At 40.7% G+C, this 27,888-nt stretch overlaps 1 protein-coding gene across 2 annotated transcripts in view; it reads left to right on the top strand.

Moving 5' to 3' along the window:
* Positions 1-16,463, top strand: part of mllt3 (MLLT3 super elongation complex subunit) — a 139,549-nt gene extending 123,086 nt beyond the window's left edge. For both annotated transcript variants that reach the window (XM_080188678.1, XM_080188677.1), the window contains 2 exons: positions 7,608-7,679; positions 14,066-16,463. In XM_080188678.1, coding sequence (XP_080044804.1) covers positions 7,608-7,679; positions 14,066-14,197 — 204 coding nt within the window. In that variant the 3' untranslated portion in view covers positions 14,198-16,463. The remainder of the gene's footprint in view (positions 1-7,607; positions 7,680-14,065) is intronic.
* The last annotated feature ends 11,425 nt before the right edge of the window (positions 16,464-27,888 follow it).

The raw sequence follows: 27,888 nt of genomic DNA, 5'->3' as shown, positions 1-27,888 counted from the left end.
GATCATGGCTGATTGTCCATCTCAGTATATAATACTGCTTTCTCCCCATCCTTTGATTCTATTAGCCCCAAGTGCTATATCTAGCAGCCTGTTGAATACATTCAATGTTTTGACATCAACACCCTCCTGTGGCAATGAATTCCACAGGCTCATCACTCTTTGGGTGAAGAAATGTCTCCTCACCTTTCGTCCTAAATGGTCTACCCCAAATCCTCAGATTGTGACCCCTCATGGAGTTGGGGGTAAGGTGTTAGCGTGGATAGGGGATTGGCTGTCAAATAGGAGGCAGAGAGTGGGTGTCAATGGGTGCTATTCGGATTGGCGGTTGGTGACTAGTGGAGTGCCCCAGGGATCAGTGCTGGGGCCTCAGCTATTTACCATTTATATAGATGATCTGGAGGAGGGAGCTGAGTGTAAGGTGTCGAAATTTGCTGATGACACAAAGATATATGGAACGGCAAATTGTGCGGAGGGTGTGGAAAGTCTGCAGAGGGATCTAGATAGGCTGAGCGAGTGGGTGAGGACCTGGCAGATGGAATACAATGTTGGCAAGTGTGAGGTTATCCACTTTGGTAGGAAGAACTACTACTTACAGGGCAAGAAGCTGCAGCATGCTACGGTGCAGAGGGACCTGGGGGTCCTTGGGCATGAGTCGCAAAAACCCAGCTGACAGGTGGTCAGGAAGGCAAATGGGATGTTGGCCTTCATGGCGAGGGGGATTGAATATAAAAGTAGGGAGGCCTTGCTGCAACTGTACAGAGCACTGGTGAGGCCACAGCTGGAGTACTGTGTGCAGTTTTGGTCGCCGCACTTGCGCAAGGATATTTTGGTCTTGGAGGGAGTGCAGAGGAGGTTCACGAGGCTGATACTGGAGTTGAGGGTGAGCTCTGAGGAGAGGCTGAATAGACTGGGCTTGTACTCAGAGTTTAGAAGGATGAGGGGAGATCTCATTGAGACATATAAGATGATGAAAGGGATGGATAGGGTAGAGGTGGAGAAGTTCTTCCCGCTCAAAGGACAGCAGGACTAGAGGGCACAGCCTCAAGGTGAGGGGGGAGCAGTTTAGAACGGAGTTGAGGAGGAACTTCTTCACTCAAAGGGTGGTGAATCTCTGGAATTCTCTGCCCGTTGAAGTGGTGGAGGCTACCTTGCTAAATATATTTAAGACGTGGGTAGATAGGGGATTAAGGGTTATGGGGAGAAAGCGGGAAAGTGGAACTGAGGCACTTCAGATCAGCTATGATCTTATTGAATGGCGGGACAGGCTCGAAGGGCTAGATGGCCTACTCCTGCTCCGATTTCTTGTGTTCTTTACATTCTCGTTCGGGACTCCCCCACCTTTGGAAATATCCTCCCTGAATCCACTGTCTAATTCTGTTAGAATTTTGTAAGCTTCCACGAGAACACCCCTCATTCAACTGAACTCCAGCGAAAACAATCTTAACCTAGTCAATCTCCTCACATTAGTCCTGCCATCCCTGGAGTCAGCCTGATACACGTTTGCTGCACTCCGAGAGCAAGAACATCCTTCCTCAGAAAAGGAGACCAAAACTGCACACACTATTCTAGGTGTGACCTCATCGAGACCATGTATAATTGCAACAAACATCCCTGCTCTGTACTCAACCACTTGTAATGAAGGCCAGCATACCATTTGCTGCCTCTTACTACCTGCTGTACCTATATGCTTACCTTCAGCAACTGGTGCACAAAGACACCGAGGTCTCGCTGCACATTCCCCTCTCCCAATTTGCAGCCATTCAACTAGTAATCTGCCACCTGATTTTTGCCCCCAAAGTGATGCAAATTCGAGATGGTCACAGTCCCAGCACAGATCCTTGAGGCATTGCATTCATCATTTCTACCTTTAAGCCAGTTTCTTTGTTTCTCCTAAATACTAATTGTTTTCTGTGGTACTCTGAAGTCAAAGCTCATTGAGTCAAAGTTTCATACTATCCACTCGGATTACAAATTTCTTAAATGAATCAATTTCTTAGGAATCATAACATTGCTGTTCGTCAAGAAATCAAAGTGGGGACTTGCATTGCTTGGATGATGTACATGACTCTTGAGATTCTGCGTGAGTCACTGTGAAGCTGAACCAAGTAACTGCATTGCTTCCAGCCCCTTCCAGAAAATGAAGCAAACATGATGCAGCTTGAGCTAGCATTTAAGATGATTAGAGGAAGAAATAACATAGAATTCTGTGGGATTTTTGCACTGAAAAGCATCTAGCAAATTAATGCGAATTTCAGCATGGCATCAACATGTGTTGTGCTGGACTGATTTTGGTGCAAAGCAATAGATGATTCTGTTTATAGAAAAGATCTGTTAGATGATCATTTTTGTTGATTCACCAATATAAAATCCATGAATTTATGGGGAAAATCAAAATTTAAAAAATGTCTCAAATGTTTATCTTTCACATGTTTATAACCTCTGCAACGGAATAGTTGGGAGATTACAGAATCATAAAATCCTAGGTTTTCTAAATCCAAGCTTTTCCACTAAATATAAATTACATAACCGCATACCATGAAGACTGCAATGTGACAATTGTTCTTTAAAATCATATTACTCCAATTTAACATTGATCCATGATCTACCAAAGGAAACATTAATCTTGTAGCTTGCACGTGCCAAACTATACTGACTGAAATTGATAGAACATAGAACAGTACAGGCCCTTTGGCCCTCGATGTTGTGCCAAGCTATGTCTGAACCCAAGATCAAGCTATCCCACTCCCTGTCATTCTGGTGTGCTCCATGTGCCTATCCAATAACCGCTTGAAAGTTCCTAAAGTGTCTGACTCCACTATCGCAGCAGGCAGTGCATTCCACGCTCCAACCACTGAGTAAAGAATCTACCTCGGACATCCCTCCTATATCTCCCACCATGAACCTTTTATAGTTATGCTCTCCTAGTAACAGCTACGTCCATCCGAGGAAATAGTCTCTGCATGTCCACTCTATCTATCCCCCTCATCTTATAAACCTCTATTAAATTGCCCCTTATCCTCCTCCGCTCTAAAGAGAAAAGCCCCAGCTCCCTCAGCCTTTCCTCATAAGACCTACCCTCCAAACCAGGTAGCATCCTGGTAAATGTCCTCTGCACTCTCCAATGCTTCCACATCCTCCTCATAGTGAGGTGACCAGAACTGCGCACACAATATTCCAAATGTGGTCTCACCAAGGTCCTGTATAGTTGCAGCATTATCCCACGACTCTTAAACCCTGTGTTAATAAATACTGACACACTATAAGCCTTCACAGCTCTACCCACTTGAGTGGCAACCTTCAGAAATCTGTGGTTATGAACCCCAAGATCTCTCTGTTTCTCCACATTCCTCAGAACCCTGCCATTGACCCTGTAATCCACATTCATGTTTGTCATACCAAAATAAATCACCTTATACTTTGCAGGGTTAGATTCCATCTGCCACTTTTCTGCCCAGCTCTGCATCCTATCAATGTCTCTTTGTAGCCTACAAGAGCTCTCCACCTCATCTGCTACTCCACTGATCTTGGTGTCATCAGCAAATTTACTAACCCACCCTTCAGCCCCCTCTTCCAAGTCATTGATAAAAATCACAAATAGCGGAGGACCCAGCATTGATCCTTGTGGTACACTGCTGGTAACTGGCTTCCAGTCTGAAAATTTTCCCTCCACCACCACCCTCTGTCTTCTGTGAGACAGTAAGAAGGCTCACAACATCAGGTTAAAGTCCAACCAATTTATTTGATAGCAATCCCACAAGTTTTCGGAAACGGTGTTCCTTCATCAGGTGTCTCACACGTTACGAAGGAACACTGTTTCCAAAAGCTTGTGGGATTACTTTCAAATAAATTGGTTGGACTTTAACCTGGTGTTGTAAGAATTCTTACTGTGTTTACTCCAGTCTGACGCCGGCATCTCTACATCATGACTTATATGAGACAGCCAGTTACTTATCCAATTGGCCAAATTTCCTTCTATCTCTCACCACCTTACTTTCTTCATGAGCCTACCATGGGGAACCTTGTCAAACGCCTTACTAAAATCCATGTATACGACATCAACTGCTCTACCTTCGTCTACACACTTCGTTACCTCAAAGAATTCAATCAAATTTGTGAGGTAGGACTTACTCCTCTCAAAACCATGCTGACTATCCCGGATTAAGCTGCATCTTTGCAAATGGTCATAAATCCTATCCCTCAGGATTAACTTACCGATCACTGAAGTAAGACTAACTGGCCTATAATTACCAGGATCATTCCTATTTCCTCTCTTGGAGAGGAACAACATTCGCCATTCTTCAATCCTCGTGGACAGTAAGGACCCAAAGATCAAAGCTAAAGGCTCCGCAATCTCACCCCTTGCCTCCCAAAGTACCCTAGAATGTAGCAGTGGAGGATCTTTAAGGAGATCTTTCTTGGTGCTCAGCAGAAATTTATTCCGATGGTTAAAAAGGACAGTAGGAAGAGAGGTAATAAGCCGTGGATAACGAAGGAGGTGAAGGAAAGTGTTAAATTAAAAGCGGAGGAATTTAGAGTAGCTAAGAGCAGTGGGCGAGAAGAGGATTGGGAAAGGTTTAAATGTCAACAAAGATTGACAAAGAAGTTGATAAAGGAGGGTAGGAGAAGCTATGAGGCTGGGCTAGCACTTAATATAAAAAAGGATAGCAAGAGTTTTTATAAATATATAAAAAGGAAGAGGCTGGCTAGGGTGAACGTTGGTCCTTTAGAGGATGAGAAAGGGGAGCTAGTGGTAGGGGATGGGGATATGGCGAAGGTCTTGAATAACTTTTTTGTTTCTGTCTTCACGGAGGAGGACGTGAATAATTTGCCGGGTGTTAGCGATGGAAAGGTGGTAGGAATGGAGGGTCTTAATGACATTACTGTTACTAGAGAGGTGGTGCTCGACAGACTGGAGGGGCTGATTGTGGACAAGTCCCCAGGACCGGATGGAATGCATCCGAGGGTTCTGAAAGAAATGGCGGAGGTGATAGTGGATGCCTTGGTGGTTATTTTCCAGACGTCGCTGGATTCCGGGGAAGTGCCGGAAGATTGGAAAACGGCTAATGTTACGCCGTTGTTTAAGAAGGGTGCCAGGCAAAAGGCGGGGAATTATAGGCCGGTTAGTTTAACGTCTGTGGTAGGTAAAATGTTAGAATCCATCATTAAGCAGGAAATTGCGAGGCATCTTGAAGGGAATTGCTTGATAGGGCGGACGCAACACGGTTTCATTAAAGGGAAGTCGTGTCTGACAAATTTACTGGAGTTCTATGAGGATGTGTCTAGGGCAGTGGATAGAGGAGAGCCGGTGGATGTGGTCTTTCTGGATTTTCAGAAGGCGTTTGACAAGGTACCTCACAAGAGGTTATTGCAGAAGGTCAGGGGACATGGAGTTGGGGGTAGGGTGTTAGCGTGGATAGAGGATTGGTTGTCAAATAGGAGGCAGAGAGTGGGGGTCAATGGGTGCTATTCGGATTGGCGGATGGTGACTAGTGGAGTGCCCCAGGGGTCGGTGCTGGGGCCTCAGCTATTTACCATTTATATAGATGATCTGGAGGAGGGAACCGAGTGCAGGGCGTCGAAGTGGTGGAGGCTGCCTCGCTAAATATTTTTAAGAAGCGGGTTGATGGGTTCTTGATAAGAGAGGGGATTAAGGGTTATGGGGAGAGGGCGGGAAAGTGGAACTGAGCCACGACAGATCAGCCATGATCTTATTGAATGGCGGGGCAGGCTCGAAGGGCTAGATGGCCTACTCCTGCTCCTATTTCTTATGTTCTTATGTTCTTATGTATCCCATCTGGCCCAGTGACTTATCGACCCTGAGGTTTTTCAAAATTGCTAATACATCTTCCCTCAGAACATCTACCACCTCCATCCTATCAGCCTGTATCTCACACTTATCCTCAAAAACATGGCCCCTCTCATTGTGAACATCTGAAGACAAGTATTCATTTAATGCCTCACCTATCTCTTCTGACTCCATCAACATATTTATGGGAATAAGTATCTTTATATCTGTTATTTTCATATCACCATACTTATTTTTCAATAATTTCTTGAATAATTTTTTTCCCATTCTGTCCTGCACCAATCGTGCATTTTTCTTTCGGGAAAATTTACTAAAGACTTCGGTTTTACGTCTTGCAAATTATCAGTTGTTCACGAATTTACAGACTAAGTGTGTATCTTCAGAAATACATTGAGCAATATATTGACTTCCAATTTTTTCTGTAAAAATTAAGTCCAGTCACTAAAATGTGAAGGGGCTTAAAAAGGGGGCAGCATGGATAAGTTGAGCCAAAGGGCCTGTTTCCATGCTGTAAACCTCCTGACTCTCTTGCAATCAAAATGGCTAGTGCAAATTGTGCTGATTTTACTTAATCTGATTGTAATAGCAAAACCTCCATTCCATTATGATGGAGATGTTTTCAGGGTTCTGAATCATGTGAAAAGGTGCAAGTAAGGCAAACAGTTGAAAAAAACAGTTTAATTTTGTTTTCTTTGGCACTTGGAATATCTCCCTTTGATCCTTGACAAAAAATGCTCCACTTTTGGAGAAAAAAAGTCTTAATTTTGATGGTATCAGGCAGGAACTTTCAAAAGTTAATTGGGGGAGTCTGTGGGAAGGCACAGGGACGTCTGGTAAATGGCATTCTTTCAAAAGTGTGTTAACCAGGGTTCAGGGTAAACACACATTCCTCTTGGAGTGAAAGGCAAGGCTGGCAGAAGTCGGGAACCCTAGGTGACTCAGGATATTGAGGTTCTGGTCAAGAAGAAGAGAGAGGCACATGACATGCATTGGCAGCTGGGATCAAGTGAATATCTTGGAGTTTAGGGGCTGTCGGAGTAGAGTTAAGAGAGAAATCAGGAGGGCAAAAAGGGGACATGAAATTGTTTTGGCAGATAAAGCAAAGGAGAATCCAAAGAGCTTCTACAAATACATAAACGGCAAAAGAGTTATAAGGAGAGGCCCAATAGACTGGGACTTTTTTCACTGGAGCGTAGGTGGCTCTATAAAATAATGAGGGGCATAGACAAGGTAGACAGTCAACATCTTTTCCCAAAGGTAGGAAAGCCTAAAACTAGAGGGCGTAGGTTTAAGGTGAGAGGGGAGATGCACAAAAGTGTTCAGAGGGGCAGTTTCTTCAGAGGTGCTGAGTGTCTGGAACAAGCTGCCAGAGGTAGTGGTAGAGGTGGGTACAATTTTGTCTTTCAAAAAGCATTTAGATAGTTACATGGGTAAGATGGGTATAGAGGGATATGGGCCAAATGCAGGCAATTGGAATTAGCTTAGGGGTTTCAAAAAAAAAAGGGTGGCTTGGACAAGTTGGGCCGAAGGGCCTGTTTCCATTCAATCTTCCATGCTCTATGATTTTGATTCTAATCAGGTTTCATTTGCACAGTTGACAAAATGATGGCCATTAATTATGTTACAGTATAATGTAAAACACTTCTTGTATACCAAATATGATCTTTCACTAAATTTTAATCTCTCGAGTGTAACTGGCATGTGAGACACTGTTTTCAAGATATGAGCAACATTTTATATTTAAGTTGGATTGTACATTTTATAAGGCATCACAATAGTAATTTTGGTCATCTGTCTATAGGCATATCTGGATGAGTTGGTTGAACTTCATAGAAGGCTAATGACACTTCGCGAAAGGCACATACTACAACAGGTAAGAATACATTTTCTTCAAGGTTTTGACTGATGTAAACTTCGTTTTGCATTGTCACATTTAAATATTGTTGATTGTAAAAATTCTTCACCTTTTGCATCCTTGAAGTTCCAACTGGGAGTGAGGGAACATAATGAAAGAACAGCTATGTCTCGAATCTTGTTTCTCTCAACCTGCCTTTTCTTTTCTAGACTTGTGGTTTCTTTCTGGTCTTATGTTATATCAATGTTCCTCTTGTATTACTTCTCTAAATGGAATGCAGCAGGAGGAGGTATTTTCTTCAGTATGATTCCAAGGCTTATTATCAAGCAGCAATTTCCTAATTATTTATTTTATTCCAGCAACTGATTTTTGCCTTGACATTTTATTAATGGTTTGCTGGAGGCCTTGTGGCACTGTGGTAGTGCCCCTACCGCTCGACCAGAAGCTCTGGGTTTGAATTCAACAGTAGTCATGATGTGGAGATGCTGGCGTTGGACTGGGGTAAACACAGTAAGAAGTCTGACAACACCAGGTTTAAGTCCAACCGATTTATTTGATAGTAAACTCGCAAGCTTTCGGGGTTTGCCCCTTCATCAGGCTTGCAAGTTTACTATCAAATAAATCGGTTGGACTTAAACCTGGTGTTGTCAGACTTCTTACTTTGAATTCAACACCAGGACTTGATGGCCATGGCAGGAGCATTCAATGATGTCCAACAGGCTGATAATCAGCTCAGAAATCTTTACACTCTGGGGAACAGTGGTGGGGAAAAAAAAGTGAGGATCTGAAGAAATGCTAACAACAACAGTGGCTTTCCTGGTTTTCACACCAAAAATTGTACCAATGTAATTGAAACTTTCACTGATGCTTTCACCTGAATCGTGGCTGTTGACATGCAAGCACAAAGGTTAACTATAGGAATCCCCTAACCAGTGAACAGTTGATTACACCTAAGCTGTTTACAATTGTAACTCTTTGTAGCCAAGTTCAAGAGACTTATTAGCCCACAAGTCGTCATCCTTCTTTCCACAAGGGGAAAGTGGCTACAAAATATCAGGAAAGAGCTACGGAGTCTGACTTATTGTCTAAAATCAATGTTGGATTTTAAGTCTGTATCAAATATCTCATCCCTTATGAACAGGTTCTGAGGAAATAACCTATTATTGACCCCCAAAAAAGTGAAGGGTTTTGGATGGGCATCATTTTATTGTTACAGGGCGTTGAGATTTCAGTCATGCTAAAAACGGTGACTATCTACCCAAAATTCTTCAATGACCTCTCAACGGACCTATGCAGACAGTGTTTCCGTGCATCTGCTGCCCTTGTTCTTCTAAGTAGTAGAGAAGATGCTGTTGAGGAAGGTGTGGCATGTTGCTGCAAGAAATCTTGTAGATGCACACAACTACTGTGTGTGGTGGTGGAAGCAAATGTTTAAGGTGGTGGATGGGGTACCAATCATATAAGCTGCTTTGTCCTGGATGATGTTTTCAGTATTTTTGGAGCTGCACTCATCCAAGTGAGTATAGAGTACTCAGTCACATGCCTGATGCGTCTTGTAGATGGTGGATAGGCTTTGGGGACCCGCTGGGTAAGTCAACGTCATCGAATGAAGATGAACATCTCGCCAAGACCATCCTCACACCCTCACTTCTTGCCTTCAAACAACTGCACAACCTGGAACAGAACATTGTCCGCAGCAAACTACCCAATCTTAGGAGAATAGTGATCGTGACACCACGCAACCTCTGCAAGATGTGCCGGATCATCGACATGGATGCCATCATATCACGTGAGAACACCATCCACCAGGTACACCGGACATACTCCTGCAACTTGGCCAACATTGTCTATCTGAGATGCTGCAGAAAAGGATGTCCCAAGATACGGTACATTGGGGAGACCATGCAGACGCTATGACAACGAATGAATGAACACCGCTTGACAATCACCAGGCAGGAGTGTTCTCTTCCTGTTGGGGGACACTACTGTCATGGGCATTCAGCCTCTGGTCTTTGGGTAAGCATTCACCAAGGCAGCCTTCACGACACACGACAGCACAGAATTGCTGAGCAGAAACTAACAGCCAAGTTCTGCACACATGAGGACGGCCTCAACCGGGATCTTGGGTTCATGTCACACTATCTGTAACCTTCACAACTTGCCTGGGCTTAGAAAATCTCACTAACTGTCTTGGCTGAAAGCAATACCTCTTTAACCTGTGTTTAACCCTCTCCACTCACATTGTCTGTGCCTTTTAAGACTTCTTTACGTGTAAAGACCCGCATTCCAACCGTTATCTCGTAAATTGAGTTTGTGTCTATATATGCCCCTGTTTTTGAACACAACTCTCACTCTCCTGATGAAGGGGCAGTGCTCCGACAGCTTGTGGCTTTTGCTACCAAATAAACCTGTTGGACTTTAACCTGGTGTTGAGACTTCTTACTGTGCTTACCCTCGTCCAACGCCGGCATCTCCACATTTAAGTCACTCTCCATAGAATTCCCAGTATTTGACCTCCTGTAGGTATAGTATTTGTATTACTAATATAGTTAAATTTCTGATCAGTAGTAACCCTTGGATGTTGGTGAGGGATTTTGATAATATTATTGAACGTCAACAGCAGGTTAGATTCTTTCTTGGAGGCCGCCACTCGGCACAAATGTTAATTGCCACTCATCAGCCCAAGCTTGAATGTTGCCCAGACTTCTGTATTTGAGAAGTTACAAATGGTACTGAACACTGTAATAATCAGCGAACAATCCAATTTCTGAGCTTATGGAGGGAAGGCAACTGATGCGGCAGTTGAAGGCAGTTGAAGACAGTTGAACATAAAATATTATTGAGTTAGTCCTGCAGCAATGTGCTAGGACTGAGGTAATTGGCCTCCAGCAACCGTAACCATCTTCCTTGGTGCTCAGTGAGTGTCCAACCAGTGAAGAATGTTCCTCCTGATTCTCGTTGGTCTCAGTTTTGTGGGACTCCTAAATGTCACACTGGGTCAAATGCTGTCTTGATGTCAAGGGCAGTGACTTCCACATTACCCCTATAATTAAGCTCCTTTTGTTCATGTTTGAACCAAGGCTGTAATGAGGTCTGGAAACAAGTGGCCCTGGCAGAATCCAAACTCAGAATTGATGAGTGGGTTATTTGCAAGCACTGTCAGTGACAACTTTCATCTCTTTGATTTGAGGGTGGACAGTGGGGTGGTGATTTTCCAGAGTGGATGTGGACAGGACGTGGCTGAGCAATTTTCTACTTTCAGGTGTTGTAGATGTACTGGGACAGCTTGGCTAAGGGTGCAGCTAGTTCCAGAGTGTAAGCCTGCTTACTGCTAATGACAGATTCTCATGTTGAATGTCAGGTTCGGTTAAAAGCTCATGGCCTGAAACATTAACGCTTTTTTTTCACTCCATAGATGCTGCCAAATCTGAGTATTTCCAACATCTTCTGTTCTTATGCATCTGTAAAGTTCTTTTGTCTTCAGCATTAGCTTGTATTTGTCAGCTTCATATCAGTGTGTTCAGTTATTTCTTGATACGTGGAGTGAATTGAATTGGCTGAAGAATGGCATCTATGTTGGGGTCCTTTTAGGAGGAGGCCAAGATGGCTCTTCCACTTAGCAGTTCTAACTAAATATTGTATAAATACTCCAGCCTTGTCTATTACCTTTGAGTTCTGCCATCATTTAAAAATTGGAATGTTTGTGGAACCTTCTCCTACAATTGTTTAATTGTCTACCATCATTCTTGATTGGATGTGGCAGGACTGCAGAGATTTAATCCATGGATTGTGGGACAATGGTTTTCAGTATAATTTGAGTATGATAGTTTGGGCTAGTGCTTGACTTGTCCTTTGCAACATCTTTCCTAATTTTAGTACCAGTCCCCAAATGTTGGTTGGGATTTTGTGGAGCTGTCTGGATAGGATGGGTCTTTTGTTATTTCTGACATCAAGATCAATGATGGATTGTCGGTTCTTCTTTATTATTCTTCGATATTGCTGGAATGGCTTGGTACAACTAAGCACTATGCTAGATCATTTCAGAAGGCAGTTAATAGTCAAACATATTGATGTGGGTCTGCAGTCATGTGTAAGGAAGGCAGATTTCATTCTCTGAATGAGCCCAATGGATTTTTGCAACTATCACATTATTTCATCATTATTAAGACTAGTTTTTTTATTCCAGTATTACTAATCAATTGATTTTTAATTCTTCCAGCTGTCATGATAGGATATTGTGTCTGGATTATGAGTTCAGACCTCTGGATTATAAATTCAGTAAGAATATCACCCATGCTAAAGTTCCTACATTAGTTCAAGATCAATTTAAACTAAGTGAATCTGATTTTAACAGTTGCTTTCTATGTTCACCTGACCATGAAATAAAACTTCTCAGCAAATGAATGGAACCTTGCTTCCTGCTGGTAACTTGCCAACCTTTAGAGTTTGAAAAGACACTCTTTTCAAGCCCAGATTACAAGGGGATATTGTTCTGTTTCTGAGTTGTGCTTTTGTACAAATAGACACAAAATACTCAATTCTTAAAGAAGTAAAGTGCTTGTATCATTCGTACAGTGCGAGTGATGGAATTTGAAGCCATTAAAGCTGAGAAGGTAGCCACAAAAGACTATGGTCCACATAACAGAATTCTAAACCTGGCCTGCCTCATTATTTGGAGAAAGTTGTGGCAGATTCAGCCTTCTGAGCTGTTGAAGGTACAAATTCTGAGCACCACAATTTTGTTCAGTTTGTAAATAGTATGAAACATTCTCCAATTGTGTTCAGGACACTGAAGCCTCATTATTTCCCTTACTGAAATTGAACCTGGAACTTTTTTTGGTTTTAACATCCCAGTACATGCGCTACATTTATCCACTGGATGATCAACAGTATTGAATGGACAGTCCATTAGAAACCTTGTCACTCTGGATAGCCAGTCCATAAACCAAAAGATATACTTGTTAATATAGGCACCTTCCCACGGTGTCACAGCTGTTTACCAAAGTATGCTTTCTAGGGCTGGTTATAGGATCATAGAATCCCTGAAGTGCAGAAGGAGGCCATTCAGTCCATTAAGCGTGTACCAAGTCTTCGAAAGATGGAAATGATGTTGAACAGAAAATTCTGTAATCATCCTGTGATTGCCTGATAAACTGTTAAAGCTGGGCTCCCCACTGAGGCATTTATAGAGTTAGCCCTTGTATCATAAAGCTTCAAAATTGTGAAGACCCTAAAGTATTGCCTTCTGCACTGGTAGAAACTGCTACTACCTGAATTAGTTGTGACAAATAGTGTCAAAGTTTTTAGTGGGAAGCTTGATAAGTACATGAAGAAAGGAACGGAAGGATATGGTGGGGAGAGATGAAGTACATCATGAGAGGAGGCTTGTGTTGAGCCAGTTTTGGCTGTAACTTCTATGTAGTCGGTTAATGGTTAACTGCTTTCAACTTGAGTCATTAGGTCGTGATTCAAAGTGAGTTGAATGTGGCAGTAGCATTGTATTAAATTCTTGAGTAGGTTTAGATTTAAATTTCAAGGGACTCTAAGCAATAAATACTGATTTAAGAATCTGAAACTTTTTCCCCATCCTTTCTAATTTAGTCAGCTCTGTGTGGCTTTATACTATTGCAGATTTTAATCCCTTGAATAATTAACAACACATCCAGATCTGCTCTGAAACAGAAGAACTTGGATTCATTTCCTTGTATGAGAACCACCTAATTGAATTGGAAATTTAATGAATCCCAAGTCAAAGATTGAATCTTTTTACAATTAAGATTCTGTTTTCTGAGTTTTCAAAAAAAGTTTCTATTTCAGGAAAGATCGAATGGGGAGAAAGAAATTGACTTATAAACTGCATGGTATATAGTTTTGTGGTGTCTGCCCCACAATACAAATGTGGCAGTGATATCCAGATGTCCTTTAAAACAACCAAAATTCTTGAAGAAAAGTAATGATTCTCAGGGACAAAAAGTTCCAGTATGTACTTTTAGTTCACATCTGAATGTTTTAAAAAAAGGTTGGCAACAGTGAAGCAAGGGGTCCAGATCAATCCTGCCTTCGTAACATGGCTGAGCAGCACTACATCAATAGAAATGAGTGTTTGGACAAGATGGATGCTAAAGGATTTGGAGTAGGGGGGGTTGGGGTGTAAAAATTCAGCTGAAGAAAAAATGCTTAAATACGTGAGAAAAGAGAAGGGCAAATTTTGGTATATATTGGGGATAGGATTGCCCTCTGGTTGTGGCTGAGAGGGAGCAAAGAAGTAGTTTTTAATATTGTATCTACGTGCTAATGTACCATTTGATACAAAAGGTTTCTTAATTGAAGCCAACATTTGCAGCTATATCATAATTAAATAATACATATCTTTGACAGCTAATTTGTTGCTTATCTGTCTTCAGATTGTTAACCTAATAGAAGAAACTGGACATTTTCACATCACAAACACAACATTTGACTTTGACCTTTGCTCACTGGATAAAACCACAGTCCGAAAGCTACAGAGTTATCTGGAGACTTCAGGAACATCATGAGGACACTGATCCCCAGCTACGAGCTGGAGTGTTGAACTTTTAGCGATGCAACCGATACAACCAGCCCTATAGAGCTACTTACTGCAGCTTTTTTCCAGCCAGTCACGCTTCCCTCCCCTGAACGTGTTGCTGGGGGAAAATGCCAAGAGATTCAACAGATCTGTATCAGCCTGAGGAATGTTCTGGAAGTATTGGATCTGTGAGGTTCATCATCTCCTTTACCTCCTGTCCCCTGGATATTTGCTCTTTATGAATCTCTGTGGTAATGTGTATCTTTGTGGTGTCCACATCCACATGGCGAATGATGCATGTGCAACACTGCCTTAGTATGTAACTGATCTATCTATTTATTGAACAAGTCCATTCATGAAAAATATCTTGGATCTTTGGAACACTACCAGACATTGAGCACTCTGGTCACATTTAAGACCAAGGCTTACAAATGCAGTAGGAATTGATCACCAGATGCCTGGTGTATTCATCTCCAGTTTTTTGATTTCCTTTTGTAAACTAGCTGCGATCCTAGGGACACTATGTAACTACACAATGTTCTAGCCTTAGTAATTGAACTGTAGTGCTTTAAAATCTATTACCAGCTTTGATATGTTTTAATCAGTGATTGACCAATACAGATCTGTACTTCTACAGGGAGAAATATTGTCTGCACAATCATGCTATTAAGCAGAGATTTTTTTCATTTCTTCCGGATTTGATTTAGACCTCTTATCAGGAACAAGGGATTTGTGGTGTAATTTTCCTTACCCTTTTAAAGTACTTGACAGCTTTATTTTTTAAAAAAATGCAATGCTAATTATCTGCAAACATAGTTGCATCACAAATCTTTTGTTTACATAGGCCTTCCTTCAGATTCTTGTGTTCTTATTTGGTTTCCTGATATAACCTGGTGTACACCCTTCTGCTATTTAGCTCTACAGACTAAGTGAAGGGTAAATACACCTGAAGACTCAGAACTCACTGAAGAAGTACAGAGAAAAGCTGGTATAAACCAGGCTGGTTGATCATAGTTTAAAGCTTTTGGCATATCAAATGTATTTAAATTGTGTTTTTTTTTAAAGTGGGATTGTCTAAAATATTCTGTTCCCAATTTTCTGTAAGTTTGTTGTAGAAAATTCTTAATTTGGGATTAATTATTTATTTGAAATACTCCCTTCACTGCCAAATCAGTTTTTGCCACCTTTGCCATTTGGTAAAATGTGTGCGCTTAGCAGTCCATCGTTTGGATAGTAAAGCTATATTTCTTAAATATAGATCTTTCTTTAGCAAGTATGTTGCAGGAAAAACCATGTTTCAATGGCGTCTTTTTCAGGAGACCTCAACGATTACTTTCAGTCCAAAGATGGGATGAATTTTAATACTTTTTTTTATTACTGAAGGTTCTGAAACTGCTTCCAGCAGAACAAGTGTACTTTCCAATGATAACGAGGTTCAGATAAGTCATTGTGTCCATTACTTGAAATGTTACCTTGTTAGTATACTTTTAATGTGCAATTCATATCAGATTTTTTTTAAAAAACGCGGGCAAAAGAAGACTTGTTTCATTTCATATATGCGATGTTCAGTGCGTGTTTTCAATTGCCGCTACTCTTTGATTTGTCGTGTCAGTGGTGAAACCAAGACTGTTAATTTTAGGAAAATCTACTCCAGCAGTCTTCAGAAGTTGAACTTGGTACTTTGAGTCCCTTTAATTTAATGTAGTTGCTTGATCCATTTTGATTGTTGTGGCTAAATTTGTGGTACAACTCAAAACTTTCAAAAAATATTTTATTAAATTTGAAAGAGAACCTGCCTGGTAATATGCATCTAGTCATTCTTCATTTGCATATATTTCATACAATAAGATGTTCAAAAAAAAATAGTGAAAGATGTTGGTATTTTCGCAGGATTGTACACTCACCAAGAATTAAGAAATAAATATTAGATTGTGCTACTTCGAAGGAAAAATACACAGTAGTGGAAATTTATGGTTTAAAACAGAAAATGTTATTTTGTAATAAAATAAAGATGGTAATGAATCAATATATAACCATCTATTGTACTGTGTAAACGTGGGACACCAATCTAATTTTTTGTTGCAAATAACCATGTATATAAAGTACGAGCTTGAATCCCAAGGAAAATTTGCTGCAATGTTGAGTTTGCCACAATATTTAATTCGAACAAGTGTGTCACACTCCTAAAACATTCTTTTTGCATTAGCTTTTCCATCAACCTTTTGTATTCAAGAACAATAAATCCTTTTTTTTAAATAATTAATACGTGTACTTTTCTAATATTCTTACAGTACTGTTTCTTTTGTGGCACTTTTTTGTTTCAACAACATGGCAGTCATGTCTTGGGGTTATTAAATTGTGACATTTTCCCTTAAAATGGCTGCATATATTTTATTTTCAAATATTAAATTAATTCTTAATGTGCAGCATCCAACACTTTTTCCACTCCACATTCATGAAGCAGCATCCACAATATGGCAAATTAGGAAACCTTTCACAATTGCCCGCAATTTAGATATTGTGATTGTGAGTGAAAACCATGTCATCAACAGGTTGAATTAATGATACTGAATGGTTATGAGGCCTGATAGCTCATGTTGTGACCCTCAGCAGACCCAGTACTCTTACTTTCTGGATCTCATTTTATATCTTGCCAGCTGTGGACACTATAGATGCTGGCATACTGAGGAAGAGATGTCAAACAATTTTACAGTGTTCATGCCAAAGTATGTTTTTTACATCTGCAAATAGTTTCCTTATGGTAGCTCTGCAACAGCAGCCACTCAACAAGTTGCTGTAATGGACTGCAACCCTGAATTACAAATTAGAACCTTCTTTAGTCATGTGGCACTAGTGCGTCAGTTGTATTTAGTTGTAGAAAAAATTACTGGATTCCTACCAATTCATCCAACAGACAGAAAGCTATTTCAACTGCAGTTTCTGAAATGGGGCATGGCTTCAAAGCCACATTTGTGCAATGCAAACAGCATTCTATTAGACTCTGAAATTCTTCTTGTAAAACAGTTTAAGTTTATGACTGTCCAACAGCCGAGTAAATGGCAGCTTATATGAGCACTTGTATTTGAATTACTATTTAGATTCTACCTGCAGGTGGGTTGTTCATTCATCAAAGTCAACAGTGCCCATTTTATTTTTCATGATTTGGATGAACTTTACCCCAAACACCTGCCCCTTCAACTTCCCCTACATTTGGGGAATGTTCACAGCCATAAATAGTGTTATGCTTAGAGTTATTGGGGAATGGTGTCTGTGCAATTGCCACAGTATAAAACTGATATCAATTTTCAGCAACATGTTGACTGACTACTCATTTCTGTTTTGTGGAAACGACTAGTGCACATTAGCAGCAGGGAACATTTATGAGATGGAATGAGTCATCTAATGTGAAATCAAAGCCCATTTAGTTTTCTGTGTATATGTTCACACCATCTTTTTGCAGTTCAGTATTAGATTAATACTGCACACCTGATTTTCCTTAATACAAGAAATAGCCACAGACTTTTAGTCTCATTGGTTTTTCCCAGTATTTTATTTTTCTACTGATCACTGTTTTAAGTCCCTCTCTCCCCTTTGCCCCTTGATTTTCCTAAAATATTTCATCAAGGAGAATGAGACTGAGGCAAATAAGGAAATACCAGTGACTAGGGACCAATGTTTCCTTGAGCTGCTACTCCTTTTTTATGTACTAACAGAAGCTCTTGCCATTTATTTTTCTTACTAATTCATATACGCACACTAATTTCATTCTTTAAGAATGCAGCAAAGGAAGACTAGGTGGGGGAAAAATCCCTCTTTTTGGTGCAGAGATTAGTGTTGGCCCATCATATGACTTTTCTTCAATTTGATATCATAATTTCCTTAGTTACCCACAGATGCTGCATTCTGCATGCCAAGTGTATCTTATTTGAAAATATACTTGTTGGGACTTACGAAATATATCCTTAAATGTCTGCTAATCTACTGCCTTTCCTTTTAAAGTATTTTCCAAGTTCACTGTAGCCAACTCTATCCTCACCAATGTAATTGTCTTTAATAGAATTTAAAATATTAGTCTTAGACCCAAGTTCATATTATGATCACTCTTAGCTGGAGGATCTTTACTCCGAAATCATGATTTAATCTTGTCTTGTGGCACATTAAAATAGTCTGTTCTGTTGGTTCAAGAATGTATTCTTCTAAAACACAAACTGTTCCGAATGCACCCCATAGGCTCATTCTCAAAGCACCCTTAGCCAATTTAATTCATCCATTCTGTGAAGATTAAAATTGCCCATGATTATTGCAGTACCTTTCTTACAAGTCACTGTTATTTCTTGATGCCCTACAGTGCAGCTACTCCTGCTGGTGATTACTTCCCCTTGCTAATTCTTACCTCAATCCAAATTAATTCTACATCTTGATCTTCCAAGTTGACGACATTTCTCACCACTGTACTGATCTCCCCCAGAGCTACCTGACTTTTAACTTTATTCCTATCCTTCTGAAATGTCAAATACCTGTGAATATTCAGTTCCAGTCATGTCACTTTGCAATGCTGTCTCTGCAATGGGCTATTCTCATTATTTCTATATGTGCTATCAGTTAATTCATCGTATTACAAATGCTGCATGCATTCACACCGAGAATCTTTCATTCTTGTTTTTTACCATTTTTCCCTACTGGGACCCTTTTTGTTGCTGCACTCTTACTTCTGTTTTTTTTCATATTAGATTGTAGTTGTTATTACCTTTATTGCTGTTTTGCATTATTGTTTTTCTTCTCTCATTAAATTTTAAAACCTCTTCTCGTGAGCCCACAAGCATTCAGACAAATCTGCAAATCCATTTGGATAGACTAGAGACTGATCAGAAACCATCTCTCTTGCCAGCTCTACTTTCTCAGAAGACTAAGGAATTTTGGCATGTCAGCTACAACTCTCCAACTTTTACAGATGCATCATAGAAAGCATTCTTTCTGGCTGTATCACAGCTTGGTAATGGATTGTGCTTTGCCCAAGACCATAAGAAACTTCAAAAGGTCATGAATGTAGCCCAATCCATCACGCAAACCAGCTTCCCACCCATTGACTCTGTCTACACTCCTTGCTGCTTTGGCAAAGCAGCCAGCATAATTAAGGGCTCCAGACGTTCTCTCTTCCACCTTCCATTGGGAAAAAGATACAAAAGTCTGAGATCACGTACCAACCAATTCAAGAACAGCTTCTTCCCTGCTGACATCAGACTTTAGAATGGACCTATCTTGCATTAAGTTGATCTTTCTCTACACCCTAGCTATGACTGTAATACTAAACTCTGTACTCATTTCCTCTTAATGGTGTGCTCTCTGTATAGCAGGCAAGAAACAATACTGTATGCTAATATATGTGACAAATTAAAAAGCTCCTGTTTTCTCAGCTCTCAAATGGCTACTACTCCAGTGGAGGGCAAAGAAAATGCTTCAAAATCACTCTGAAGCTGTCTTGACATCGGCTGGAAGAGGATCGCTACCAATTGTTCAAAATGTTGACAACTTGTCCATCAAACTGCATCATGCTTCATGATCAAATGACTTAATGATGAGACTGACTAGCAGCAGAGAAGGAAAGAAACGGAAGCAAATCCTGCATTGTGCAACCTGCCGTTGGGACATCCTGCACCATGTGCCTAAAGATCTGTGGGTCAAAAATCTGCTTGTTCGGCCACATGGAGACCCGTGGCAGAAATTCATGGCCATGAGAAAACATCATCCTCAAATCAAAGATAGCTGATGACATTGTCTTTTCCCTTTTAATATTTTGCTCATAGCTCAGCTAGCACTTCAGAGATTATTATATCTTAGTCCTGTCTATGTTGTTGCTATCCCAAGTGGACCATAACAATTGGATTTTCTCTCCCTCTGCAACCTTTCTTAACTCCTGCACTGGGAATCCAATCCTGCCTTGACTGTCTCTGAACTGCAGAGAACTGTATCCTCCTCAAACCACAGATGCTGCCTGGGAAGGTTCTTTGTGTCATCCACAACTCATTTGGAAGCATTATTGGCTTGGGAGTCAGAAGAGTGTGGGTTAAAATCCCACTCCCAGATTGGTTTACCATGATTCCATCTGTGTGATGGTGGAAATGCAACCTCAAATATTTGGTGTCAGATGCTTTTGATACTTTTGATGGCTGAATGAAAAAAATTCTGGAATAACAAAGTATGCCACAAGTGCCACACATGAAGTTGTTCCTTGCTGGTGGTGCGGGATGATCTCTGCTGATACTTTACAGGGCAAGCATTTGCTTTGGAACTTCTGAAACCACATGTTGTGGTGACAAACTTCTGCCCATAGCTGGTGTGGTCATTCACATCAACATTAGCTTGAGTTTCCCACTTGTCGTGTTTGATGTGAGGACTTCCATGTCTCCATTTGACAGCATCCTTGAATCAGAGTTTTGAGCTTTCTGCTAGTCTTTTCATCACAGGTTATCTCCTTTAGACGTGGCCATCCTCCATTCTGATCACATGCCCAAGTGAGCAAATTAATACTAGCATGCTTGGTGTGTTTGCTCTAGAAAGAACCGCTTCTTCAATGACTTTGGCATCACATTGACAACGATGCATCGTAGACACTGGACATGAAAGTTTGGAACATACAAATTAGGAGCAGGAGTAGGCCACTCAGCCTCTCGAACCTGTTCTGAATTGAATAATATCATGGCTGATCTGACCAACCTCAGCTCTACATTCACGTATAGTTCTGATAACCTTTCATCCCCTTATAATCTATTGAAAGCTGCCTTAAAAATATTCAGACTCTGCTTCCACTGCCTTTTTGAGGAAGGGATAACCCTGAGGCTTTATTATTGAGCCTTTTCTCTTGGATGGTGTCAATTCACCAGACTTCACTGCCATACAGCGATGTGCTGTGGATACGTGCCTTAGATAAACATCTTGGTCCTGTGAAACCATGCCTATTTTGTAAGTTGGCCAAGTTTGTGACTGTCTTTCCAGTGCTTGTGCTGAGTTCTTGTTCAAGAGACAATTGTCTGTCTCTGTACATCCAAGGTAACAGAATTTACTGACTGCTTCCAATGGTTTTTTTCAGTCTGAACACAGGTGGAGATACAACAGCCTGTCCCATAACTACAGTTTCCTTGATGCTGATGTATGGGAAAATATAACGCAAGTGAGTGACAGGTTCCATGAGACTTTGGAGCTGGTCTTCTGTCTGGACTCCAATGCAGCAGCATTAGCATGCGGGAGTTCTCTGATCACAACATGCCATATTTTCATCTCGGCAGACGCAGGTTGATGGGTTTTTGATAAGAGAGGGGATTAAGGGTTATGGGGCGAGGGCGGGAATGTGGAACTGAGCCACGACAGATCAGCCATGATCTTATTGAATGGCAGGGCAGGCTCGAAGGGCTCGATGGCCTACTCCTGCTCCTATTTCTTATGTTCTTTTAGTCTTGATAGGTTGAGAAGTTCAATTTTGAGTGTAGAGGTGCATTCCTGCCAGGTTGGCAAGAAAAAAAAAACAAAGTAGTGTGAGTAGAGTAAGATGCAACCATGTTTCACCACATTCTTGGTTTCAAAACTGGAGATGGAGCCATCAAATGGAATGGGGCTGTGTATCTTATACAAGGATGTATGGGACTGGGAATTATAGGAGGACAACTTTCTTTAATATCTGGTACAAGCTAGTCCTGCTCAGTGTCAAATGCTTCTGTGAGTTTGTTGCTCTCTGCACTTAAAGCTGTGCTTGCTCTGAAACCATGTTGTGTCTCTGGGTATGTTCTGTTGGCTAGTTGACGGAGCCTCATTAGAATGACTGGCAAAGGTCTTCCAAGGACACTGAGGAGCGAGATGTGCGGTAATTGTTGTAATCCCTGTTTTTGTATAATGTGATGTTTACATCTTGCATATCCTGTGGGGCATGGCCTCCTTTCCAGAGGAGGTGGAGGTATGGCAGCAAGTGAGGTTTTCCATATTGGAGCAGCTCAACTGGCATTCAATGCTTTCCAAGTGCTTTCCTTACTGCTAAGGAGCCAAGGAACTTTTAATGCTCAAGTAAACAGAATTCTGTATTGAATTTGCATATGATGGCTACCTGCAAAAGAACATCAGGCTCAGACAGAGATATCCATCTCCTATGAGTATAGCTTAGAGTAGTGCTCCATCCAGTGGGCCTTTTGCTTGTTCCTGTGCGTTTCAAAGGAGCAAATTTGGTGATGGTGAGGACAAGTGCTGTTTTGACACCGTTGTGGCCAGGTTAGCCAGGTAAACTGACTCCTCTAATCCCATTCAAGACTTGGTTATGACAACTTGAATTTAAAAGGGACATGATATTGCTAATTTAATATATATATTTGACTGTGTAATTCATATTCTTCAATAAATTAGCCAGCCAGGTTCCTTAAGTAAACAAGTTAAAAAAAATTAGTTTTATTACTAAAACTCACTGGTAAACATGCAGAAACTATTGACAAATTGAAAATATACAACTATGTCCAACTCTGCATTGATGCAAAAATAACACCTACGATCCCCTTCCTTTCCAACGTGTGCAAAAGAAATAAAACACTGCAGAGTATTAGAATTTTTAAACAACTAACCAAGCAACAAGTAAATTAAAGTGAAATAATATTCACCAAGTGTCCGGAGGCTTGTTGACAGCTGGAAGGGCCCCAGACCACAGTAGCTGCTGGTTCTTTTGAGTCTCGAAGACAATAGTGTTTTGGAGATCTTTTAAGAACTCTTGGTTTACAGCAATGACGTCTTCTGGTGTGTTTTTCAAATCTCAAACAGCTCAACTTTGAGAAAAGTTTTGAAAGAAAGGGAAATGCGGTTAAGGCTGTTGCTCATATGGCAGTTTCTCTCTCTCACTGCCAAAATCCAGTATCTTTTTTTAAACCCTAAAGCTGGATCAAATGTCCTCTGAGCTGCACAAAAGCAACTTGTACCCTTACACAAGCTTACAGCAGCGACTGTATGTGTTAGCAGTGTCTTTTGATTTGAAAATACATTATTTTCACTGTTCACGACATATTTATGTCTAGCCAATGATATTTTACTGTAATATTTTATATAACTCTTAATAATAACGCCATAGTGAGATGGGTAACATTATCATTAGCAATTTGCATTTTTCATCAGTTGAAGGCTGTCTTCTGTACAATTTCCTTGCCTAACATGAGCTTGTAACATGCTTACAGGTTGTAAGCTAGGCAAGCTGCAATCTTGGCTTCAATGTTAGGGATCCTTGTTGCAAGGTAAGTCTGAAACCAATCTTTGTTCCTTTTTCTTTCCTTTGTCAAGCATAGTTATGGTAACTTTGCAGATTGACTGTAGACATTTTCATGCTTCAGTAGCTTTATCCAGTGAGCCCTCAGGTGGGAGGATCTGCATGAGAGTTTCTGAGAATGTCTGACATTGTTGCCATCCCTCCTGTCTGGAATGTTGATTCGTGGAATTCCATTGTGTTCGGACTTGAGTATTTTCCGTGGTTGCACCTTGACCAGATATGGACGAGTGAGTGATCAGTTTTGCACTCCACGCTATGATAGATACAAGTGTGAAGAACATTGGAGAGATTGTCTTCTGGTGGTTATTAGATCAAGTTGGTGCCTGTGGCTGGATCTCAGATGGCGCCATGGCATTTTATGCTAACAGAAGATACAGTTAACATTTAAGGTCTGTAATCTTTCATCAGAGGCTCCAATCAGAGATTTGACATGTTGGGAGGCAATGGTGTAATGGTTCTGTTATTGGGCTCATAATCCAGAGACCCAGGATAATGCTCTAGGGACCCAGGTTTGAATCTTATCATGACAAATGGTGAAATTTTAATTCAATGGAAATCTAGAAATAAAAATCTGAATATGACCATGAAACCATTAACATTAAAAACCCATCTGGTTATTTAATGTCCTTCAAATCTGCTGTTATTACCTGGCCTGGCCTACGTGTAACTCCAGATCCTCACCAATGTGGCGGTTGACTCAAGTGCCCCCCTGAAATGTACTAGCAAGACATTTGGCTCAAAGGCAATTAGGGTTGGGCAATAAATGCTGGCCCAGCCAGCAATGCCAAAACCCCACAAAAGTATTTTTAAAAATGGTTTTTTTCTCGCCATCGGTGTTGTCAGAATTGCTGAGTTTTTCCAGCATGTTATGTTTGAATTTCAGTTCCAGAATCCTCAGAATTTTGCTTTGGTGCTATATAATCCTGTCAAAGTCAGACAATATCGGATTAAATTATTTCAGCAGAGAGCTACTGTGTTGCTACCTTCACATTACTGGCAAGTTGGCCACAGCAAGAGGCTTTCAGACATTTTTTTAAAAAGATATAACAAACTTCATCTTGTTACATGATTATATGAGACTAATTTTTCTTTCCACATGGACCATATGCTCATTTTGAAATATTGTTCACTGCTTTAAGATAAAATTCTTGATGAAGAGACCACTTTCTGACCACTGGCTGTGAATGGATGTAAGATTTTACTTGGCAGTTCCATGTTAACGATGTTTTTCTTTCACTCTAGAGTGACTTTCTGAATTTAAAGTATACTCTTCTGGCAGGTAAAGCTCTAATTTGTTACATTTGGCCTCATTTCAAAAACATCTTTTGAAAACAATTGTCTGTTTTGAACAAATTCAAATCGATCCATCAGTTTACTCCATCTGTGTGGAGTTTGCACATTCTCCTTGTGTCTGTGTAGGTTTCATCCGGGTGCTCCAGTTTCCTCCCACAGTCCAGAGATGTGTGGGTCAGGTTGATTGGCCACGCTAAAAAATTGTCCCTTAGTGTCCTGAGATGCTGGGATTAGTGGGTAAAATATGTAAGGATATCGGGGTGGGCCTGGGTGGGATTGTGATTGCTGCAGACTCGATGGGCCGAATGGCCTCTCTCTGTACTGTGTAGGGTTTCTATGATTTCTATGATTCTAGTTTATCAAGGATATGAATACAGGATTTTGCTTAGCTATATTTAGTTCTCTGGGAAGGATAATTACAGTGAAATAAGTAATTGCGAGAGCTGTATAACCCTGCATTCTATTCAGCCATTGTTCTCCAGTAGTGCATTCTGGGAAGGCCTTTTCAAAACTAGGTGCATTTGTTCATTTTCACCAAAGCCTTGGTGGGACCATGGGCATTGTCTTGCTGTTTTCTCTGGATTTCTTCAAACTTTCTTCAGTCCAGGTCTAAGGGTTATCCATCCTTCAGATTTTTCTTCCCCTTCTGTTTTTACTCTTAATTTCTTATTCAATTGTTGCCATATATCAAGCCCTTTCCATTTATTGGAGAAGCCAAGAGTTTGCAAATATTTAAAGAATATTCATCCTCAAACATTCCACTGTGCTGTGTAGCATATTGATTATTTTTGTATATCCATCAGTGTTATACAGACAAATATGGCAGCCTGATTGTACATAGCAAGATCTCTCAAACAGCAATGAGATAAATGAACTGATTTGTTGTGGTGTTGGTCGAGGGATAAATGTCACCCAGGACGTTAAAAAATAGCTCTCCTACTGTATTTCTAAATGGAGAATAAGATCTTTTTATATTCACCTGAACAGTCAAATGAGATCTGAGTCAGTCAACAATGCACCCAAAAGGTAGCACTTCAGGAAACAATCTTCCATTATTATGGGGGAGACAGTACCATGTTGGTAATGTAACTGGACTAGTAATCCAGAGGCCTAGACCAATGTTCTGGAAACATGGGTTCAAATCCCACCATGGCAGCTGATGAGATTTAAAAAGTCAATTATTGAGATGTGGAATTGAACTAGTCTCAGTAATGATGATCACGAAACTATCATTGATTTGTTATTACAAACCCATTGGGTTCACTAATGCCCTTTAGAGAGGAAATTTGTTTACCTGGTCTGGCCTATATATGACTCCAAATCCATAGCAATGTGGTTGACTCTTTTAACTGCATTCTGAAATGGCCAAGCAAGCCACTCAGCTCAAAGGCAATTAGGAATGAGCAATAAATGCTAGCCTTGCTGCCATACCCATATCTCTTGAAAGAGTAAAAGAAAATTGTGTTCTAGCAAGGTGCACATTCACATCCTTTATTGTGGATTGAAACCAGAATTTGTGCTTCAGAAGGGAGAAAACCATGGAGAAATTTGAAAACTGGGATTAAGTGTTTCCCAACAAGGATCTTCTGCAATCACTATTCTGCAATGACTATTGCCAGGGAGAACAATAGAGTTAGTGACTTTGGTTCCAAGACAATGATTTCCAATATTTATTTGGAGGAATTTATTGCCCATTTCAGAACTGGATGTCAGCCAAGCAATCAAGAGGAGAATTAGTGGTAAGAGAAAAATAGTTGCCTTCAGCATACATGTGAAAATTTGCTCTGCTTTTGGATGACGTTGGGTAGATGCTGGGGAATGCCTGAGGTAACTATGCAGGGAGTGAGAAGGGAAGCCATTGCAGGTGCCTCTCTGCCTTGTTTGGTTACATTCTTGTATATCTAATCAAGTACAAACCCACCCAAGTTGGTGAAGGGGAATGGTGTGGTCAATCTGTCCAAAGCTGTACAGAGCATTGGGCAAGATGGGATCGTTGACTGTTTTCACTGCCAGATGTTACTTTTATAAGAGCTGTTTTGGTACTGAGTCAGTGGTGAAAACCTAATTGGAAGGACTTTAGACATGGAGTTCTTGGAAGATGAACACGGGTTGGGAGGCAACTTTGGGGAAGAAAGGAAGCTTGGAGATGGGAGAGGATGGTAGTTTGCAAGGATAGTAGTGTCAAGAGTTGATTTTTGATAAAAGACAGAGGGCAGGATATTACAGCCTCACCCGTCCGAAAACCGTAAAATTTTGCCCAAGGTCAACAGACTTTTCCACGGTCTGGCCTTATTCCCATGGTGGGTGGGACAGTAACATTTCGGCCAGAGAGTTATCTGGGAAATATTAAACAAGAAAATCCTACTCTAACTCCTGGGTAACTATACAACTGATGTCCAACGAGACTAGCAGCAAACCCCACTCCAAGCATCCTCACCCTGACCAGCCACAACCTGACAATCCCTCTCAGCCTGACTAATCCTGGCCCATTCACCCAGCTGCTACCCTACACGCTTACCTCACTCATCTACCCATGTGCAAGCTCACACAATTGCTCATAGTTTGGGGATATTTAAACACTTAACAGAATATGGCAGTATGTGTGGTTAAAAAGGGGGCACAGCTTCTGCACAGATTCTCTTCACTGCTCTTTGCAAGGATTCATACTACATTGTGGAACAAAATTTGAGTCTTTTTGATATATGCAGGGAAGTGGATAGTTTTCTGTTTCATCAGAAGCGAACACAGGCGTAGACTCTTATTGGAAGTTTTGGCCAAGGTGCTAATACCAATCCCTTGTATTCACCCTGTCAATAAGCTAGGAATTTTAGATACAACTTATTTATTGAATAAGGCAAAAGAAGTGGCAATTCTCTCTCACTTAAAGTAAATTGTTGATTCCCAGTTGCCCAAATACTGCAAACATAGTGAAATCGCAATGAGTCAAACTGGGATGACAAATTACATTTTTTCAAAGCCATCAACTGGGCATTGGTGAGACCACAACTGGATTGCTGTATACAGTTTTTGCCTTATTAATTGAAAAATAAATATAATTGTGTTAGAAACAATTCACAGAAGGTTCACTTGACTCATTCCTG

Source organism: Carcharhinus amblyrhynchos, chromosome 5 (genome assembly GCF_965287045.1).
Source record: "Carcharhinus amblyrhynchos chromosome 5, sCarAmb.v2.hapA, whole genome shotgun sequence".
Classification (NCBI taxonomy): Eukaryota; Metazoa; Chordata; class Chondrichthyes; order Carcharhiniformes; family Carcharhinidae; genus Carcharhinus; species Carcharhinus amblyrhynchos.
This window is presented reverse-complemented; position numbering and strand designations above follow the sequence as displayed.